The 20,740-nt window shown below is 43.8% G+C and overlaps 1 protein-coding gene and 1 long non-coding RNA gene across 2 annotated transcripts; one reads left to right on the top strand and one right to left on the bottom strand.

The window, feature by feature from the left end:
• Window positions 1-2,395: 2,395 nt before the first annotated feature.
• SNRPA1 (small nuclear ribonucleoprotein polypeptide A') lies at window positions 2,396-15,549 on the top strand. The gene is made up of 9 exons (XM_011282792.4): window positions 2,396-2,570; window positions 4,476-4,623; window positions 5,588-5,666; window positions 10,916-10,962; window positions 11,249-11,351; window positions 12,002-12,081; window positions 12,494-12,569; window positions 13,147-13,240; window positions 15,115-15,549. The coding sequence occupies exons 1-9, from the start codon at window positions 2,489-2,491 to the stop codon at window positions 15,171-15,173; spliced, it is 768 nt and encodes a 255-aa protein (XP_011281094.3). The 5' UTR covers window positions 2,396-2,488; the 3' UTR covers window positions 15,174-15,549.
• On the bottom strand, window positions 11,157-20,016 carry LOC111560789. The gene is made up of 2 exons (XR_002742824.2): window positions 19,880-20,016; window positions 11,157-13,219 (listed from the first exon to the last, which is right to left on the bottom strand). It is a non-coding gene; the product is annotated as an uncharacterized LOC111560789 (long non-coding RNA).
• Between the last annotated feature and the right edge of the window lie 724 nt (window positions 20,017-20,740).

Here is a 20,740-nt window from a genome sequence, read left to right as displayed (position 1 = left end):
CAATAAGGAATGTAAACTGGTACAACCACTTTGGAAAACTAGTAGAACCTACTTAAGCTGAATGTAAGTTAACCCTATGACCCAGCAATTCCATTTCCATGTATATATTAGTATATGTGTTCAGTTAAAGATATGTATTATAATATTAATAGTGGAGTACTTATAATAGCTCAAACTGGAAATCACCCAAAAGTTCATAAACAGCAGAATGGATAAATTATATTCACACAATGAAATGCCATGTAACAATGATTATAAATTAACTACATCTACACACAAATATAATGTTAAGCAAGATATACATAAGGTACAATTTCATTTGCATAAATACAAAATTAAGCAAAACCAATCTATGTAAGATGTGGTTACCATTGCAGCAAGTATGTGACTTAAAGGACAAGAAGGGAGGTTCTAGAATGTGGCAAAGTCCTGTTCTTGATCAGGATACCAGTTACTTGGGGGTGTTTGGTTTGCATTCTGTTCAAAAAGCTCAAAAAGAATCAATTCCAGGGGGACTGTAGAGCTACATGTGAAAGGTAAAACAATGAAGCCTCTAGTAGACAACAAAGAAAAATATTTGAGGGTACATGCACAGACACACAGCCCTCTAACCAGAAAAGATGAATTGAATTACATAAAAATTAGAAACTTCCAGTCATCAAACAACACCATTAAGAGTGGAAAGGCCAGCACGCAGAAAAACTTCCTGTCCTAGACCTACCTGACCACAGTGTAACTTTCCCCCTACAAGAAAAAGGACAAAAAGTAGTCAATGGATAGGGCTTCCTGAGCTAAGTTTTTCCTCTGATGACCTCTCTTAAAATGGACCATTTGAAAGCTTGTTCCCATTGCAAAATGGGTGAGGAGGCCATTTTTGTAGTCTTTTGATCTGAATTGCAGCCCTGATTATGATTTGGTGATTTGGGTAATAGGATGTTACCTTAAACAGACCAAAATGGACTACAATTTGTATTTTGCAGCATAGGTGACATGTACAAGGATAGTATTTCTGGTCTCTGTGAATTCTTTTGTATTTAAGCAGTTTTAACAAGAACAACAACAACAACAAAGTGCAAAGGCAAGCCACAGAGTGTGCTCATATGCAGAGCATATAAAGAAATCCTGTAAGTCAGTAGGAAAAAGGCGACAATCCACTAGGGAAAAAAAATTGGTGACTTCGCAAAAGATATCCAAATAGACAATATACATGAAAAGGTCCTCAACTTCATTAGTTATAGAGAAAAGCTAATCAAAACAACAGGGCAATACCACTACCCACCCACCAGAAGCCCCACAATTAAAACTACTGACGATGACAATGAGACTGAGGTTTGAAGCTATGGAAACCCTTACACACCGCTAGAGAGTTATGTGTATTATTTCAGCCTCTTGGCTGAAACAGGCATTACCTATTGATGATATCATATTCTATGTCCCAGAAGTTCTACTCCTGGAGAAACTCAGGCACGTGAGCATTGGATCCATGTACAAGAAAATACATAACAGCATTATTCTGAATAGCTCCCAAAAGAAACAACCCTAGTGTCCACCAATAGCAGAATAGCTAAGTTATGGTATAAAATAAACAACGGAATTCTATACAGCAGCGAAAGTAAACAAACCATTGCTGTATGTAACCTGGATGGATTCCAGGCATAACACAAAGACAAAGAAACCAGGCACGGAAGTACACTGCATGATTCTATTTATATCAAAAGCCAGCAAAACTAATCTAGGGTGCTGGATTCGTGGTTGCCTTAGGGAAGGGAGGGAAGCTTTCAGAGAAGTGTTCTTCTGGACCCAGAGGCAGCAACGCGGGTGTGCTTACTCTGGCTATTCGTCTCGTTCCAGACTCCTGGTTTGCGCACTTTTCTGTATACATGCTTCCTGGTGAATATTTAAATGCCTGGAGATCAAAGGGCAAACCGCACACTGAACGGTGCGCGGATCCCGCGGTCGGACTTGCGCGGCGGTGAGACGGTCCCAGTGAAGTGGCCCTGCGAGTGACCTGGGCCTGGTTCTCGCGGGGTAGCCTCGGGGGCCAAAGCCCCGGACCAAGATGTAAACCTGAAGTCCTGGACCCCTCACTGGATCCCAGGGGTGCCCGCCCTCCTGAGTGGAGTGAGGACACAGCGTCCCCTCCCACCTGAAGGTGCACCAATGCATGAGAAAGTTCCACTCGGGTGCTTTCACATTTGCTTAACTTGGGCACATAAACATCTGGAATCGGGGGCCTTCCTCCAGATACGCCCTAAGGAAGCACCCATAACCTGAGTCACCTTCACCGGCGCCAGGACCTCCAAAAAGAACGAGATCTCGGGAGTGGCCCTTCGATTGCTTCGGTCTGGGCGTCGAGCTGCGCGCGCACGGGCCGGCTGCGATTGGTGCTGCCTGGAGGCGGGGCGCGGGGGACGCTGGGAAATCTGGCGGGCCGGAGGCGGCGGGAAGCAGCCGGTGGGCCGTGGCACCGGCAGCGGGAGGCGGCAGGATGGTGAAACTGACGGCGGAGCTGATCGAGCAGGCGGCGCAGTACACCAACGCTGTGCGGGACCGCGAGCTGGACCTCCGGGGTGAGTCCGGGGAAGGGATCGGGCCTCTCAGCACGCCGCCCGGTGGTTCGCGTCCCGCCGCGTGCGCGGAGGGCTGGAGCCTGGCCAGGAGGCCCGCATTGTGGGCGCCTAGCCCGACTGCGCCAGCGCCTCCCGGCCCTGAGTCCTGCCTTTGCTGCCAAAAGACCATCCATCCCTAGGCCCTTCTGAGGCTTCTGTTGGCCTCGCTCCTACTCACACACCCAGCTGATTGATTGATCGCTTCCTGATCCACACCCGTGGGCCTCAATTCGGCCTTGCTTGGCGTATTTCGCAGTCTGAACTGTTTGAGAGCTGGCAGAATGTTAATGATTGTAATTCTAGGGCTCAGTGACCGGTTGGTTCTCAGTAAAGACGTTAGAGTGTTATTGTGGGATTATAGACAGGATACGTGTTACTTATAAGTAATTTGCGAGGGAGGAAATGAAGTCTGAGAACAAAAGCGATGGCTTCCCCCAAGTTTTCTTTCTTACTAGCTTCAGTCGTCTGATCCTGCCCCTTTATCACAACATTTTCAAGAGGAATGCACTACGAGTGCCGTAAGAGGTGGAAGCTCTGAACTACCCAGATTCATGTAGCACTTCCAACCTTAGTAAGGCTTGTTAAAAAATTGGGGGTGCAGCTGTCTACTCGGCATTTCAAGGGAAAGACTTGAGGAAGGATGTGAAGAGCAGTTTCTTAGGGGATGTAATAGAATACAATTTGCGCCTTAGATTTGGCTCCATAGAGGCAACACCATCTGAGGAGCAGCGCTACTGCAGGCTCTGCTTTCGACTTGGATTCCTGACTCACAAAACCCGGTGCTTTCATTTTGTTGAAATTAAGTTTCCCAGGGAAAAGTTCAATTCAAGAGTAACTGACCACTCCCACTCTCTCGGCCCAGAGTGAGCTCTGCCTTCTAAGTCTGAAGTGCATGGAGTGTTGAGGATACTTGTTTTGGTGCAGCACTTTGATGTAACCCTAGCAGCTCTGAATTATGTACTTTAACCTTGGCTTGGATTCATTTCTTCTGCCAGCACCTAGCACAATAGCCATGTCCATTTTAGACAAATCAGTATTTGAGTGAACTGTTCACAGGGTGATTTACCATTGTGCATAAAACATTGACCTTCAACTCCTGATTGGAGCTGGGGGGAGGTAGAACTGTCATGGTATCTCTAGGGTGTCCTGCTGAGTTCGATGAATCTGGCCTGTGGGAATGCAAAAGAGGTTAAGAACTGTTGTCCGAAACATATGAACAAGACTTGGACACTGACAGTAAGCAGCTCACAGTGTAAATTGTCATCATGCCATTTAACTATTTAGAACAGTGTGAGGCACCTTGTAGATAGCCTTACAAATAAATGTTAGCTACCAATATTATTGTGAATAGGTGTATCTTTGTTATCATAGCCCTCGTCCTTGTCGTCATCACTATCTTCATGTCCGCTCCTAGACTGTAAGCTTCGAGGCAGCTGGGACATGCGACTCTTGTTCCTCAGGTTTTTTTTGTTTGTTTAACATTTATTTATTTTTGAGACAGAGAGAGACAGAGCATGAACGGGGGAGGGGCAGAGAGAGAGGGAGACACAGAATCGGTAACAGGCTCCAGGCTCTGAGCCATCAGCCCAGAGCCCGACACGGGGCTCGAACTCACAGACCGAGAGATCGTGACCTGAGCTGAAGTCGGACGCTTAACCGACTGAGCCACCCAGGCGCCCCTCTTGTTCCTCATTTTATGTGTCAATACCTTGCACATTTGAACAGTTGTTTGGCACAGCATAGGTGCTGGGTAAACACTTTCTGAAAAAAAGGAAGCTTTGAGTCAAAGTACCATGAAGTACTGCTAATGTTTTCAGGTACCTTTTAATTATATTAATACTTGTGTATTTTCCCTCCATTTTGTAGGGTATAAAATTCCTGTCATTGAAAATCTAGGTGCTACCTTAGACCAGTTTGATGCTATTGATTTTTCTGACAATGAAATCAGGAAACTGGATGGTTTTCCTTTGTTGAGAAGACTGAAAACATTATTAGTGAACAACAATAGAATATGGTAAGTGTCTGCTGGTGCAAAGTAATTTTTTTTTTCTGCTAGAGTGCAATGTTGCAGTGTTCCCTGAAGACGCTGTAGCACATACCAGTTGAGCCTCCGTATTTCTTCTAAAAATGAGAAACAAGCTGCATTTTTCCCATACAGATCCAGAGATTAACTTGGCATTGGTCTAGTTTTATTTGCATCTATTCAGAAATACTTATCTATTCATGGTAATAAATATTTAAGTTACAAGCATGCAGTTTTGTACATATTTTGGCTTCTAAAACAATAATTGTAATTATTAGAGAATTGTATTTAAAAGATGCATAAAGTTCAAAATTATATTTTTGACTGTTTCTATCTCTGTCATTTGTTTTTTGTTTTTTTTTGTTGTTGTTGTTTGTTTGTTTTTACAACTGATTTGGAGAATATTACTTATTGACATTGAGGGGTTGTTTTGTTTTGTTTTTTACCCTCTTTCATCATCTCTGAGTAAATTTCATCAGAAAAGTTATTGAAGGTCTATAGACAATGTATTTAAGAAGTGCTAGGAAGTACTAGTGACTTGCTTTTTTACAATAGGCATATTTCTTATGAGTTAACCGTTCCCTTATGGTGTAGCTGTTCGCCGTGTACCTGAGCTGTGAATGCAGAGTTGTTTGTATTTCTGTGCTACCTGCACAAAAGTCATGAAGTAAGCTGAGCAGTTTCTTCTTCACTTAGCTTTCCCTGGACAGTGTGGTAATGGAAAGAGCCCCAGGCACCCCTTCAGGACACATGGGTTCTAGAATCATTCCACTTCCACCACTAACCCTGTGACAAGGTGTCTTCTTTGTGCCTCGTTTTCCCTCTGTCAGATAAGGTGTTGGAAGAAAGATCTCTAAAGTTCTTCCATCTTTGGAGTCTGAAATCTTCTGAGCAGGGACTTTGATAAAATTGTTAGCTTTCTTTCACTCTTACGAAGTCTTTGTTTTCATTTTAGCCGTATAGGTGAGGGACTTGATCAGGCTCTACCCTGCCTGACAGAGCTCATTCTCACCAACAACAGTCTCGTGGAACTGGTAAGTTGAACAGGGGAAATGTATTTGGGGGAGGAATTAAAGGTGCTGCACACCTCTTAAAGAAAAATTGGAAAACCCAGAAAATTATCTTATCATCTTTTGTCTTTTTCTTAATTCAAGATCTGTGTGGGCCTCTTTCAGTTATGTATGTTGCAAATACCCTTTTCCACTCTGTAGCTCACCTTTGGACCTTCGTAGGGTGTCTTCATAGAGAGGTCCCTAATTTAAGCGTAGTCCAGTTTATCTGTCTTTTGTTGTTGTTGCTAGTGCGTTTGATGGTCTGTCAAGCTTCCTTTACCCCAGAGTCCCAGAAAAACTCACCTAAGTTGATTTCTAGAATTGTAGGGTCCAGTGTGGTAGCCATTAGCTACACCTGGCTACTCTGAATTGCTATGTACTAGAACTAAAATACACATCAGATTTCAGAGACATAGTACAAAAAAAAATGTAGACTATCAGTTTTTTTTTTTTATTTTTATTTTTATTTTTATTTTTATTTTTTATTTATTTTTTTTTTTTTTGAGACAGAGAGAGACAGAACATGAGCAGGGGAGGGGCGGAGAGAGAGGGAGACACAGGATCCGAAGCAGGCTCCAGGCTCTGAGCTGTCAGCACAGAGCCCGACGCGGGGCTTAAACTCACGAACTGTGAAATCGGGACCTGAGCTGAAGTCGGCCGCTCAACCGACTGAGCCACCCAGGCGCCCCTAGACTATCAGTTTTTTATATTGATACTGAAATGATAATATTTTGGATAATAGGTTAAATAATATTCTACTAAAATTAGTTTCACTTGTTTTTCTCTTCTCACTGGCTGCCACAAAACATTTAGTTACATATGTAACATGTTAACTTTTGTTGCACATTTACATTCTAGAAACTTATTTTACTCTTCATATTTGGCTCAGTGATCACTTGGAATTGGTTTTCCTTTGAGATAAGGGGCAAGGTTTCTCTATTTGGATGGGATTATTTAACAAAATTGAGCTCATGGCATACATTGTTTTATAACCTGAGTTTTTCGCTTAAACATTGGGTAAGTTTAAGTCCATATCATATAACTTGATTTTGTGCTTTTGTGATCTTACCTCCCTTCCCTGTTTTCCTGATTGTTCCTTTCCTTGTGGACCCAGTCCCGAGCTTCCTACAGATTCTCAGAGTACTTGACCCCAGCAATAAGAAAGCGCTGATCTGAGACCGTGTCTTTTCTGAAAGATAGGTATTCAACCCAAAATGCACATTCATTGGAAATGTTTGGCGTAATAGAGGCTGCTTGCATTTTTGTGTATGTTGTACTTATATTTAAAATTGTTTGTAAAGATGAAGGCTGAGTTTGTCCTGTCAGTTACTGAGCTTGGTGTATTAGGTGTGTTGTATAGGTGTGTTAAAATCTCATTCTGCCTAGAGTTCTGTCAAGTTTAGTATTACATATTTGGAAGGTATCTTCATGGATACATACAAATTTAAGGTTTTTTTTTTTTTTACATTTATTTATTTTTGAGAGAGAGAGACAGAGTACAAGTGGGGGAGGGGCAGAGAGAGAGGGAGACACAGAATCCGAAGCAGGCTCCAGGCTCTGAGCTGTCAGCACAGAGCCCGATGCGGGGCTCGAACTCACGTACTGTGAGATCATGACCTGAGCCGAAGTTGGACACTTAACCAACTGAGCCACCCAGGCGCCCCCAAATTTTAAATTGTTAATACCACCCAGGTGAACTAATCTTTTTATTATTCTGTTGTGCCCCTCTTTATCTCTATTAGTGCTGTTTTACCTTGTCTGTTTTATCTGCTATATTACGCCAAAACAAGCTTTGTTTTATTTAGTGTTTGGATGATAAATTTTTGTCCATGCAGAATCTACTTTGAACTTTTCTGTGCCTTGTATTTTAGGTTTATATCTTAAAAACAGCATATGTGGTAGGATTTTTTTTTTTAATCCAATGTGAAGTCTGTATTTTAAATGAAGTATTTGGTCTATTTACATAATGTAATTACTGGTGTATTGGAGTTTGTCTTCTCTCTTTTCTGGAGGTTACTATTTGACAGCCCATTCTGCATTTCTTTTTTTTTTTTTTTTTTTTTTTGTCTCCATTGTGTTCATTCTCTTTCTCTGTCATTCTTTGCCTACTAATAGTGTAGGAATTACTTATTCCTGGTGTTTTTGTTTTTGTTTTTGTTTTTTTCTTGAGAGAGAGAGAGAGAGACAGAGTGAGATCAGGGGAGGGAGGCAGAGGGAGAGAGAGATAAGCAGGCTTCATGCTCAGTGTGGATCGATCAGTGTGGCTCAATCTCATGACCCTGAGATCATGATCTGAGCCAAAATCCAGAGTGGGACGCTTAACCGATCGAGCCACCCAGGTGCCCCTACTTATTCCTATCTTAGCAATGTGGGAATTAAAAATACACATTCATTGGGGCTCCTGGGTAGCTCCTTCAGTTAAGTGCCTGGCTTCAGCTCACGACGTGATCTCACAGTTCATGAGTTTGAGCCCCTCAAGTTTGAGCCCCACGTTGGGCTGTGTGCTGACACCACAGAGCCTGGAGCCTGCTGCAGATTCTGTGTCTCTCTCTGCCCCCACCCTGCTCTCGCGTGCATGTGTGCGCACTCTCCCTCAAAACATTTAAAAAACATTAAATGAACATTAAAAAAATTTTTTTAAATATTACAAATAAAATAGTACACATTCATTAAGTTTCAGTACCCTTAGCTTCTTAAACAGTACAGTGATGTTAAACATTTCAAACCCTTCAACATGTTATTTAGTTATTCTGTCTTTAAAAAACCCACTAAGACATCATCATTATGTTTTATGTAGTCTGTGTGAGTGTAACGAAAGTTGCCATTCTTTGTTCCTTTTTGGGTTTTTTTTTTAGCTTTATTGAGGTGTGACTGAGAGATAAAAGTTGTATGTATTTAAGGTGTGCATTGTGATTTTTGAGAAATGTATACATTGTAATTACCGTTATCTAACATATCCATTACCTCACATATTTACTTGTTGTTTGTGTGTTGAGAATACTTGAGATCTATTCTCAGCAAAAAAAAAAATTTTTTTTTTCCTTAAATTATTGAGAGAGAGAGAGAGTGAGTGAAAGAGAGAGGACAAGGTGGGCGGGGAGAGGCAGAAAGAGAGGGAGACACAGAATCTGAAGCAGGTCCAGGCTCTGAGCTGTCAGCACACAGCCCGATGTGGGGCTCGAACCCGCAGACCTTGAGATCATCACCTGAGCCTAAGTCACACACTTAACTGACTGAGCCACCCAGGTGCCCCCCAGGTGCCTCTCAGCAAATTTCAAGTATACAGTAGTACATTATTATTAACTATAATCACCCTGTTGCACATTAGGTGTCCAGACTTACTCATCTTACAACTGAAAGTTTGTACTCTTTGATCAGATAGCTCATCCCACCCCACCCCACCCCCACCCCCACCCCCACCCCCCCCCTCCACATCAGCCTCTGGTAACTACCATTCAACTGTCTGTTGCTGAGAGGGGGTCTTTTTTTTTTTAATTCCACATCTAAGTGGGATCATGCCATGTTTGCCTGCTTTTGTTCCTTTTTAGATCATCCTGTATATTTTAGTGGTGGCATGCCAGTAGCAAGCTTAGAGCTCCCTCTTCCAGTGTTTGTGAAGTGTTTTTTAAATGGCAGCTTATTTTCTGCACTCCTGGCTTTGTTCCCCTCTTGCTTTTTTGTGTCTACTTTTTTCTCATTGTCCTTCTTGCCCCCGTCCCGCTCAATTTCAGTCTGATCCTAGCAGTTTCTCCCCTTTGTAGGCCTTTGTCCTGGAAGGGATACCATTTCTGGTTAGTATTAAGAGTGAGGGCCCAAATTGCCTGGTCCCAACAGGCCTCATCACAGACTTGACTCATTATTGGGATGTACGTATCTGTTGGCTGCTGTTCTCAGACCGACTAAACTGTCGGTCGTTTTGGAGGACTCGGGCTTGTTGGATGCCTCTGCCTTCCCTCTGCTTCATCCTGCACAGATGTTGCCCCCCTATAAGCCTTGCAGCTCTCCCAGTAGTCGGTCTCTGCCCATTCCTGATTTAGAGTTCTTGCCAGAATGCCTTTTCATCTGGTTTAGTTGTAGTGGTTAACCATAGACCTTGGTTTTGCTGCCCTGTTTTATGAGATGATTTGGGAAGATTAAATACCAAAAAAGTGCCTTTTTCCCATAATTGGGTCCTTTTTTTGTTTTTGTTTTTTAACCAAACTCCTTGTCCTTGAATAATTATCTGAAGCGATTTGAGGGAGCCTTGAGTAAAGGTGTCTCCCCGTGGGGCGCCTGGGTGGCCCAGTCGGTTAAGTGTCCAACTCTTGCTCTCAGCTCAGGTCATGATCTCATGGTTTGTGAGATCGAGCCCCAATTCTCTTCCTCTCCGTGCCCCTCCCCTGCTCTCTCTCCCCCTCTCTCTCAAATAAACAAACATTTAAAAAAATAAAGGTGCCTCCTCTCAACCATGAGATGTCTGTGTCACCACCAGGCATGTACAGTTACTAGTGGGAAAAACCACCTTCCACCAAAATCCAGCTGGAGATAACCTGTGTGAATGACTTGTTCCAAAGTTACATCAGCTTGGACATTTCTTTCTTTTCTAAATCATTGCTTTAAATTCTAGCCCTTTTGAGGTTGCTACAAGAAATCAATTTGGGGGGGGGGGGTCTATTCTGCTATTGAGACACAGTTTTTATGGATGTGGCTAAAATTTTCAGTTTAAGAAGCTCAGATTTACTCACCAGTTTGTCAGAATTTTTATTAAGCTTCTGTGGTGCGCTAATATTGTGCTAGATGCTAGCAGTAAAAAAAGAGTCCTTGCTCCAAAGACATCTGCCATTTCAGAGTATCACAGTAGCCTATGGCGGGGGGCGGGGGTGGGGGGTGGGGGGGGAACACCTGGGGCTTAGTCAGTTGAGTGTCTGATTCTTGATTTTGGTTCAGGTCATGATGCTAGGGTCACAGGATTGAGCTGAGCATGGAGCCTGCTTGGGATCCATATTCTCTCCCTCTCTCCCCCTCTCCCCCTCTCCCCCTCCCTTCTTCCCTCCCTTTCTTTCTCTTCCTCCCTCTCTCTTTTTCTCTCTCTTCCTCCTTTTCCCTCCCCCACCTTCCCTCCCCCACTTTCCCTCCCCCTCTCCCCCCCCCACCCGCCACTCTCCCCTGCTCACGTGCGTGCTCTCTCTCTCAAAAAAAAAAAAAAAAGCCTGTGGTATTCATGTTCTTATCTATGGTCTTTTATTTTACAGGGTGATCTGGACCCTTTGGCATCTCTCAAATCACTGACTTACCTAAGGTATGGAAATGATCTGTGGTGGTGACAGGGAAGTCCTTTACAATGACACCATCATCAGCCTTGATCTTAAAGTAATCAGTTAGTAAGAAGCACCTTTTAAAAACAAATACTGAAAATAAGTCCAGTGCTCTATTAAAACTTCCCTAACGTTAACTGAATAACATTGAACTGTGAAAAAAAAGGTCAACTTTTCCTTAGTTTATGGACTCATTTGATTTTATTAAAATGGACCTCTTGAAATGCTACGCTATGAACAAGACTGGCATTGCTATTCCTTTTCTTGCAGTATCCTAAGAAATCCTGTAACAAATAAGAAGCATTACAGACTGTATGTAATTTATAAAGTTCCACAAGTCAGAGTACTGGATTTCCAGAAGGTGAAACTGAAAGTAAGTATTTTCTGTTGGTTGTAAGTCATTATACGTTCATGTTTTATTTTATACTTTTGCTGTTGATTTTTTTAAATTGCCAAATGTGTTTTACTATTGGTTTGTCATAAAAATGTGGGAAACAAAATGTTAAGTCAGATTTTTTTTTCGTAGCAGAGTTTACAGTAGGACTTTGAGTTAAAGCTGTCTTGTGCAGTAGTGTTGGTCATTCAGAGGTCGTAGCACAGTATCAGCCGCGGTGAGCACTGTCAGCAAGACTGTGCTTAAGATATGTTCCCCCTTGGGGAGCTTAATAGAATCCATTTTTCAGCAGCTTTAATTGTTAGAATGATTTTCCCTTTACAGGGAGTGGGTTTTCCCTTGTTTTTTGTTTCTGTTTTTGTTTTTTGTTGTTTTTTTTTTCTTTCCTTTTTAAACCTTCCTAGTTCCTCCAGAGCCCCTCCCTGAAACTAGGAGGGGGAACTTTCTTCAGGGAACTTCACCAGACAAAGCAAGGCCATTGTGTCTCCTTTTAATTTGAAATTGACTTTTTGGTATTTTTACCAGCCCCGAGTATTTCAGAAGAGTTTTCTTCCGTGTTTTCTGAGGAATGCATCTAAATGCATGTGGTATTCCTATTTCCATTAACTCTGTGTGTGGTGTTGCTGTAGGAGCGTCAGGAAGCAGAGAAAATGTTCAAGGGCAAACGGGGTGCACAACTTGCAAAGGATATTGCCAGGAGAAGCAAAACGTAAGATACGGATATCCAACTTCACTCCACTTCACCTTCAGAAACACTATCTGTCTGGCTTTTTGCCTCCTACAGAACTAAACAAAACACCTGTGACTGACTAATAACACTATTGAATTTGTGTGATGATAGCCCATGACCTTCAATGGTCCACACATCACATGAGATTTCTACCAGGTTAGCAAATACTTCCGGTGTTCAGTCTTAATGCAACACTGTATATATCCTGCTTTCTCTAGAGGAAGATGAACTGGGTGGTGTTTCTGAAGGAGAGAGTTTCTTGTATCAGTTTGTTAACAAAGATAAGATACTACACTGGTTGAATTACTTTCAAAAGCCTTTTTGAAAGTAAAAGAGAAGCAATTTCCATTGGTCTGGATTTAACAGTTATGTTCTTCCCTCCCCTCCCAAGTTTCAACCCAGGTGCCGGTTTGCCGACTGACAAAAAGAAAGGTGGGCCGTCTCCAGGGGATGTAGAAGCCATCAAGGTAAAAATGTGTTAGAAGAGTTGCCATGGGTTTAGGACACAAAATATGTAATAGACCAAGTTCTAAACATTGCAGTTTCCATCCTCCACCCCCCACACTTAGATTCCTGCTCCATTTCTGTGTTAGGTGGGAACTAGCTTAAAGTGATTATTCAACCACCTTTGATGTGAATCGCTTCTGTGAGCCAGTCAGCACAGAGACAGCTCTAGTTCTTTTCCATTTTCCCAGGGTATTTGAACGGTCAGTCACTGAAGTATGCTGTCTCGGTTGTTTGCCTTAATTTTTACTTTCAGAGATTTGCTGTCTGAAAGATCTGCTTGATGATCAGTGGGAAATCCTAGTTTCCTAATACTGCTTCCTAAATTATCCAGTAACATAATTCCACATAGGTGCTTTAATTAGCTAAAATTTTAGGACATGTGCAGTAATCATTTGCTCATTGTGACAATAAAATTCTCCCAGTAGAGCTGTTGAATGTTCCACCTCAAAAAGTTGCTATGGACTTCTGTAAGGTTTTCTGGGTGATTGATACTTAGATGCAATTAATTGTCCTTCTCTGTTGTTTTCTGTCCTCCAGAATGCTATAGCAAATGCGTCAACTCTGGCTGAAGTAGAGCGGCTGAAGGGCTTGCTGCAGTCTGGTCAGATACCTGGCAGGGAACGCAGATCAGGTCAGGACATGTGGTCTGTCTGTGTACTTCCAGATTGATCTTATACTTGAGGTGGTTTCCTAAACAGTTGAGGTGCTATGACCCAAGGATGTTAGAATAGTGCCTCATTACCATCTAATGCACACAAAATCCCTTTTTTCATATGCTCTTGGAAGATAAGTTACTTGATATAAAATGTTATGGCATAGGACTCTGAGGGGTCTTTTTTTTTTTTAATGTTTATTACTGAGAGGGAGGGAGGGAGGGAGGGTGAGGGGTAAGGGGCAGAGAGAGAGGGAGACACAGAATCTGAAGCACGTTCCAGGCTCTGAGCTGTCAGCACAGAGCCCGACGCAGGGCTCGAACTCACAGACTGTGAGGTCATGACCTGAGCTGAAGTCGGATGCTTAACCTACTGAGCCACCCAGGTGCCCCAACAGATATGCTTTTTTAACGAGCTACTACTTTTTTAAAATACTCAGCTTTAATTTCTAATACAGTGTTGATTATTCTAATATAGTATCGATAAATGTACGTAAACAAAAGCTCTTTGGGTCCCAAAACTAACGTGTCTGAGAATTACTGAACTAAACAAAGGCCAGAGTGGCATTCTAGGGGCAAAGCGGTGAGTGAGGGACTGTGCAGGCAGAGCACCTGTGGTGAAAAGGAGCCTTGCACACTAGAACTGAAAGAGGCCAATGGCAGTGGAGTTCAAGGCACAGGGAGAAGGGTGAGCCAACAGAGAAAGCATGTCTGGGCCACGCAAGGCGCTGTAGACTGTGATGGATGAGGTCTTTGTCCTCAGCGTTAGAAGGGTATTAAAGGCCTCCAAGGCTCAGTACTGACAGGGGAAGAGGCAATATCACAATTGCTTATTGTGACTGTAATATGACAGACTTACTGAATTAATCTGTTTCCCCTCAAAACGTTTTCTTTGAGCCTTAGGATCTCTTGGGATTTTCAGAGCAATCTGAAAGATTACTGGGGAGAGGAAGGTAGAAATTGTTCAGGGCACTCCATAGATTGCAGTGGGCCTAGGCTTCTGAGTATGCTAAAACTGGACTGACATTCTTATCTTGGTAGTTTTGCATCTAGAAGTGTGATGTTGAGTCTACTGTAAAAACAACAGGCTTAACCAAGAGTAATCTTCCCAAACACTGATAGTTAAAACATTTCCTTTTTCAGAATACAGTGACCAAAATATCTCATAAATTAATGAGTAAACATAAGAGACTTGGTTTTTGCCGTATTTTCCCTCATATAGAGACAATAAAGTCATTGAGTAGTCCTATTATCTGGCATGTGGTACACATTCAAATGTTTGTTTGTTTTTAATGTTTATTTTTTGAGAGGTGGGGGAGGGGTAGAAAGAGAGGAAGACGAGGAAGACACAGAATCCAAAGCAGGCTCTAGGCTCTGAGCTGTCAGCACAGAGCCCAACAAGGGGCTCGAACTCATGAACCATGAGATCATGACGTGGCCAAAGTCGGACATTTAATTAACTGAGCCACCCAGGTGCTCTTCAAATGTTTTTTGAATATTCCCATTTTCTTTCCCTGTGGTAGTTGTAAGAATAAAACACAACGTATAAGCTTTTTACCTTCACAAAAAAATGAATGAATGAACAGCTCAACCAAAGAAGGTTAGAATGTCAAGCAATGAGTTTGACTTTTTGTAAAACACCTTTGTGATCCTTTCCCCCTAGGAATTGACCATCCCTTCCCGTAGCTGCCAAAGATAGTCTCTGAACTGTAAGCTCCTTGAGGGCAGGGGCTGCTGGGATTTGTAGCTAGTCCAGGGAGTAGTGTGCAATAGCTTCACAGACTGGCCACTCGTGTACTGAGCAAACATGCTGTAAAATCAGTATGACATGTGGCTTTGTGGTTTTTCTTTAGGCCCCACTGATGACGGTGAAGAGGAGATGGAAGAAGACACGGTCACGAATGGGTCCTGAGCAAGATAGCCTGAGTATCTGCAGGATGTATAACATGCCCACTGGGACAAGTCCTGCGTTTTGAACTTGGAATAATAGCCTTGTTTGTGTCAGCAAAGTGGAGTTCATAAGCATTGTTGAAATGCTTAAGACTGCTGCTGGTAATTTTGTAACATCATACATTTTGAAATCTAAATGCCGGTTTTCTACAAATAGTAAAAATACAAAGACATTCGCTGTGCTACCAAGTTGTCTGTCATCGGGGCGGGGTGTGCAGTGAGGTATCTGGACATGTTTCAGTTGGAAATGCCAGAGGGCATTGTTTCTAGGTAGGCTTCCCAGGCCTCTTTAAATATTTAGATTTTTAAATTGTTAATAAAACTGAAGATTATCTGTGTGCTGCCAGTGGTTTCAGTAAGACTCTGCGATCTCTGGTGCATTTTTTTCCACGCAAAGAAGAGCTTCATTAAAGACAGCCAGGCTTTAATTACTGATTTGAAAAATTACAGGGGAATTGCAACTTCTGCTTGTTGGAATGTGAACAGCACATTCGAGCATTCAAGACATGGTTGTGGCGGGGGTGGGGGGGGTGGGGGGGTGTCCCAGCCCAGTGAGCAGGCTACGGCAGTTTCCTCACACCTCTGGATGCTGCAGTACATGTATCCCACCCAGCTCTGGCCAGTTAGGCCAGTCTAAAAAACATGATGGAGGTGAGCACCTCACCATCCATCTTTTCATCTGCTCGTGTTTGGTTGGCTTTGGGTCGGGTTTTTTTTAAGCTCCTTGGGAGATTTTCTAAATGTGAGAAACACTCGCTCTAAGTAGGCCTCTGAACAGTTGTGGGTGATTCCTGGTTGCTGGTTTGCTGTACTTGTAAAGTGTGTACAAGGTGCATGAGACATTGAAGGAACGCAACCTTCAAGGAGCTGACAGTCTAGCTGGGAACATGGAACCGTGGGTAGCAGTGGGGCTAAACCTCAGTGCAGTAGCAACTGCTAGAAAAGAGTAGGGTAGAGCGGTCAGAAAGGAGGTGGAACTTGGCTATCAGGAGAATCTGGTCTTTAGTTTTCCTCAGTGTGGCCCTAAACCGGTGCTTTCCCACTCCAGTGCGCTGAACTTCCCGGACATCTTGTTAAAATGCGAGATCTGGTGGGGTGGGAGGCTGTGCTTTAAGTAGTTCCCAGGTGCTGGCCTTCAGAGGACAACACTCCACACAGGATTTCCAGCCTCCCTCTCACCACTTCCTTCTACCTGACCCCTTTCAGCCCCTTCCAGAGCAGTCCCCTCTAATCCTGTACTGATGGCCCACACCACAGGGGGTTGCTCTGTTCTGGTTTTATCCTCACCTTGACAGATTTGGAGATTCATGTTTTTTAATGAGTTCCTGGGGCATTCAGGCACCAAGGAAATAACCCAAATATACAATAGGTGGATTTATAAACTAAAAGTTGTTCATTTAATTTGAGAGGAAGGTGACAGCAATTCATGCTCTCCTGTTCCCCTCACCAAGGTGTCCTTTGGGATTAGAACATTGCTGAATGTCCACAGGATCAGAACAGGACTTGGAGGGGGTGGGGGTCTTAAGATCTTCCTGCAACATCTTTCATGACATATGCCAGTGAGGCTGCCTTTTCTACTTCTGCAGAGCCTTTCTGTTAATGCACATTTACTTGACACTTGTGCTTCTGATGAGACAACTAAAATGAGTCCATTTTTCTTCTCCGTACTTAACATCCAGGGAAGCTATTGCCAGGAGGCTCCCTGCTCCCATCATTTATAAGCCACCTACTAAGGACCCTCTGAAGGAGCCTCTGGTCACTAACCTCGGTAATAAATTGGTTGCAGTTCACTTTTCTCCCACCACGTGCCCTACCTCTACATAGCCTACTTTGGGTCCTGGCTTTGACTGCGGGCAGTACTTAGCAATAATACCCGGACTTTGGTGCCATTGCTAAGTGGATCTGAACTCAACAGGATTACTCTGGCACCAAACAGATTAATGACTCCCGGGTAATGACTGGAGGGCTGCTAAGCAAAAAACAAAAGGAGACCTTGTTATGTTATTTATGCTATTGTTGCAAGTGAGGATTTGGCAAAAACTTGACCAGAGGAAAGTGAGGGCTCCTTTGCTCAGAGCTCCACCAACATCTGTGTGTCTCAGGACCAGAAAAATTGGGTTTGCCTCAACCCAGTTTTTCCCAGAAGTCCAGTGTTTTCCATGTGCAATTTTGTGGAACATGAGGTTCAGTCACAGATAACGTCTCTCATGTTAATAGCCAAAACTATACCAGTGTACCAAGTGGCAGACATGCAGCTCTCAAAACAACAGTTTCTGTGGAACCACATTAAGACGTTCATTTGAATATTAGTTTTGTAGTATTTATGTGTAATTAGTAGGTTTTGACATTCTAAGAACTATAAATTTAGAAAAAAATATATATATATATTTTTTATATATATGCAGATATTTAACATAAATGCCACAGTAGGAATCTACAAGAATGCCATCGAAAGGGCAATTCAAGTTTGACAACCACTATTGTTCGATTGCCATCTCAGTAATCTCCCTTAGTTACCGACACTTTTAATCCTGTCTTACACTTTTAATCCTGTCTTGCGTATACTTTTGTGAAAAGGTGAGATTAGGCAATTTATCAAGTTAGTTTTTGCCATAGTAATGCTGATTAACAAACCATTCCCAAAACTCTGGCTTTTAAGTGACAATCACCATTCTCACAGCTGGCTTTGCTTTTTACTGCAGGTCAGTGGATTAACTAGGGTGGCTCAGCTTTATGTCATTCTCCTAGGACATCTGCCTACTTGCTATTAACCTAAGCAAGCCACCTGGCCAAGTCCAAAGTCAAAGGATGTGCAAATACACTCCTTCCACCTTGAGGCTATTGCAAGGATGTTCTCAGAAGGAAGGATGGATGAATTGGGGCTAATCATGTCGTCTATCATGGGCAGACTATACCATGGACGTTCTGGATTACTACCTTTGTCCTGTTTTTACAAATAACACTTGAGCAATTATATTAAGCAAAGTGTGTGCTGAAATAACTTTATGGTTCTAGATAAGATAGATGAGATGATACACCCTAATTAAAGGGACAAAGGTAACACTTATAAGCCTGGCCAGGAAGAATAACTTCTCACTGGGAACTTAAGAACAGCATCGAGGGGCCCCTGGGTGACTCGGTTGGTTAAGCGTCCAACTTTAGCTCAGGTCACGATCTCAACAGTTGGTGAGTTCAAGCCCCACATCCAGCTCTGTGCTGACAGCTCAGAGCCTGGAGCCTGCTTCGGATTCTGGACCTCCCTCTCTCTCTTTCCCTCCCCTGCTCACACTCTGGTCTCTCTCTCAAAAATAGATAAACATTAAAAAAAAAACCCGTATTCTAGGAACTGAAGCAAAACTCCTTTATCCGTGCATTCTAGTAACTCAAAATCTATTAGATTTTAGTTGAAAATACTATTCATACTGTAAGTACATATATAGACACACAAACTAGTTCATAATAGTACACAAAGGTACTTTATTCTTGTAGGTGTTTTAAAGTGCAATATTTTCACGACTGTTGTGCTGGTTTTTGTATCAAAATCCTGAATGAAAGCTCGCAACAACAGCAAATCTTTGCAACCTAGGATCTTCCTCCATCGCTACTCCAAGTATCTTAATCCCTGAACTACACCGCAAGCTCTGAAATGATGTTCACTGCAACATTCTTGAAGCTTTCACATCTTAATCTGACACTTGTCAGGGTGGGGAAGTATCTGTTAATCTTATTTAACCCACTTAACCACTAAGTTACTATTAAAAAAAAAGAATTTACCATGCATTAGTTGAAACTTGTGTCAGATCACTTTTCAGGACTCAACTCAGAAAAAAGAGAGGTCCTCACCGACTGCTTCCATGAACAGTGACTCCCGCAGTACAGTGTACCTGGTGTCCAGAGCATAACCAAACAAGTCAGGCAAGCCTGATCACTATGCACAAGGGGTGTGTGTGTGTGTGTGTGTGTGTGTGTGTGTGTGTGTGTAGGCTCTGAGCTGTCAGCACAGAGCACGACGAGGGGCGGGAACTCAGGAGCCTTGAGATCGTGACCAGAGCCCAAGACGGAAGCTTAACGGACTGAGCTACCCAGGTGCCCCCGCACATGGTATATTTAAAGCTGGTCCCAAACTACTGAAGTCATCCTGAGAAAGAGTTCGGTTTTAGCACATCGAGTTCCTGCAAGATGCCAGAGCAAGTGAGAAACCACTTCAAAAGAGTAATGGTTCATCATCTTTTACAAGTGAGAGGAAAACATCAAAGAGAATAAAATTCCTCCCTCCTAAACTCATCAAATCAGTGGCTGTCTTCACAACCTTAATTGACAAAATCCAGGGTCCTCAGTTTCCCCATTTCAAGAGCCCATTTTCAAGGTGGAGAACAGCTTTCAGGCTTTTCTTTGCCATGGCGCACGAACCACGGTCCCCCAGTAGAAATCTACCTCTCTCGGGGCGCCTGGGTGGCTCAGTCGGTTGAGCGTCCGACTTCAGCTCAGGTCACGAGGTCGCGGTCCGTGAGTTCGAGCCCTGCGTCAGGCTCTGGGCTGATGGCTCAGAGCCTGGAGCCTGTTTCCGATTCTGTGTCTCCCTCTCTCTCTGCCCCTCCCCCATTCATGCTCTGTCTCTCTCTGTCCCAAAAATAAATAAACATTAAAAAAAAAAAAAAAGAAATCTACCTCTCTTGCCGCGCAGTCCCCGGATCGCCCACTCCCCTGGAACTCCTAGGTGACCCAGAGCTGGGAGCGCCCGCTGCGGTTAGCGGTAGCGCCTGGGCAGGAGTGATGCAGGCCTCCTAAGGGGTGGCGGCGCGCTCTGACGTCATCACCTGGTGTCTGTTTTTTTTCACGGTTGCATTTTTGATTCTCAACCCTCCCTCCGTGACACAGCTGTGTGTGTTCACCTCAAAGCCTTCTCCAAAAACACACTCAAGCCCAAATTTCAAGTAAGGTGGTTAAAGCAGGAGGCCTCTGAGCGGCAGAGACGCCAGAGGAGTGGAAGGCGGTGAAGGAAGGCTTTGCAGGCAGAGGAAACAACCAGGAAACTGTGATAACAACTGCTACTGCCGCGTGACACCTCGTAGGATTCGATACGTGCTGGAGCCACTGCCTTAATTCTTTCCCCGGAGGTTTTGGTTCTGGAGGGGTGGAGAACCGTGAGAGTCGGCGGGCCTTTCTTAGCCTGAACACGGGCAGCTGGAGGAGGAGGCTGCCAGCGTTTCATCTGACGAGTTCTGCTGCCCAGTGGGCCCGGGGCAAGGATGTGGGCGCAAATCCTGTTTCCAGGCGGCCCCTAACCTCCAGGGACGTCGGCGTGCAATCGGTACAAAAGTAAACACGCCCGCGGGAGTCGGCCCGCAGGTCAGTCAGGCGGCTTTCCTCAGGCGAGCGGTGAGGCCGCCCAGCCACACGGTGCGCAGTCGGATGGGACAGTCTGTTGCCGCCCCGCCCCTCCCGGCTGGCCACGCCCCTCCTGGATGGACACACCCTCGCTGTGATAGGCCGAGTCTCAGGACCGGGTCGCGCCGCGATTGGCCGGGG

This window comes from Felis catus, chromosome B3 (genome assembly GCF_018350175.1).
Source record: "Felis catus isolate Fca126 chromosome B3, F.catus_Fca126_mat1.0, whole genome shotgun sequence".
Taxonomy (NCBI): Eukaryota; Metazoa; Chordata; class Mammalia; order Carnivora; family Felidae; genus Felis; species Felis catus.
Note: the sequence above shows the minus strand (reverse complement) of the source record. Positions and strands in the feature narration are given on the sequence as shown.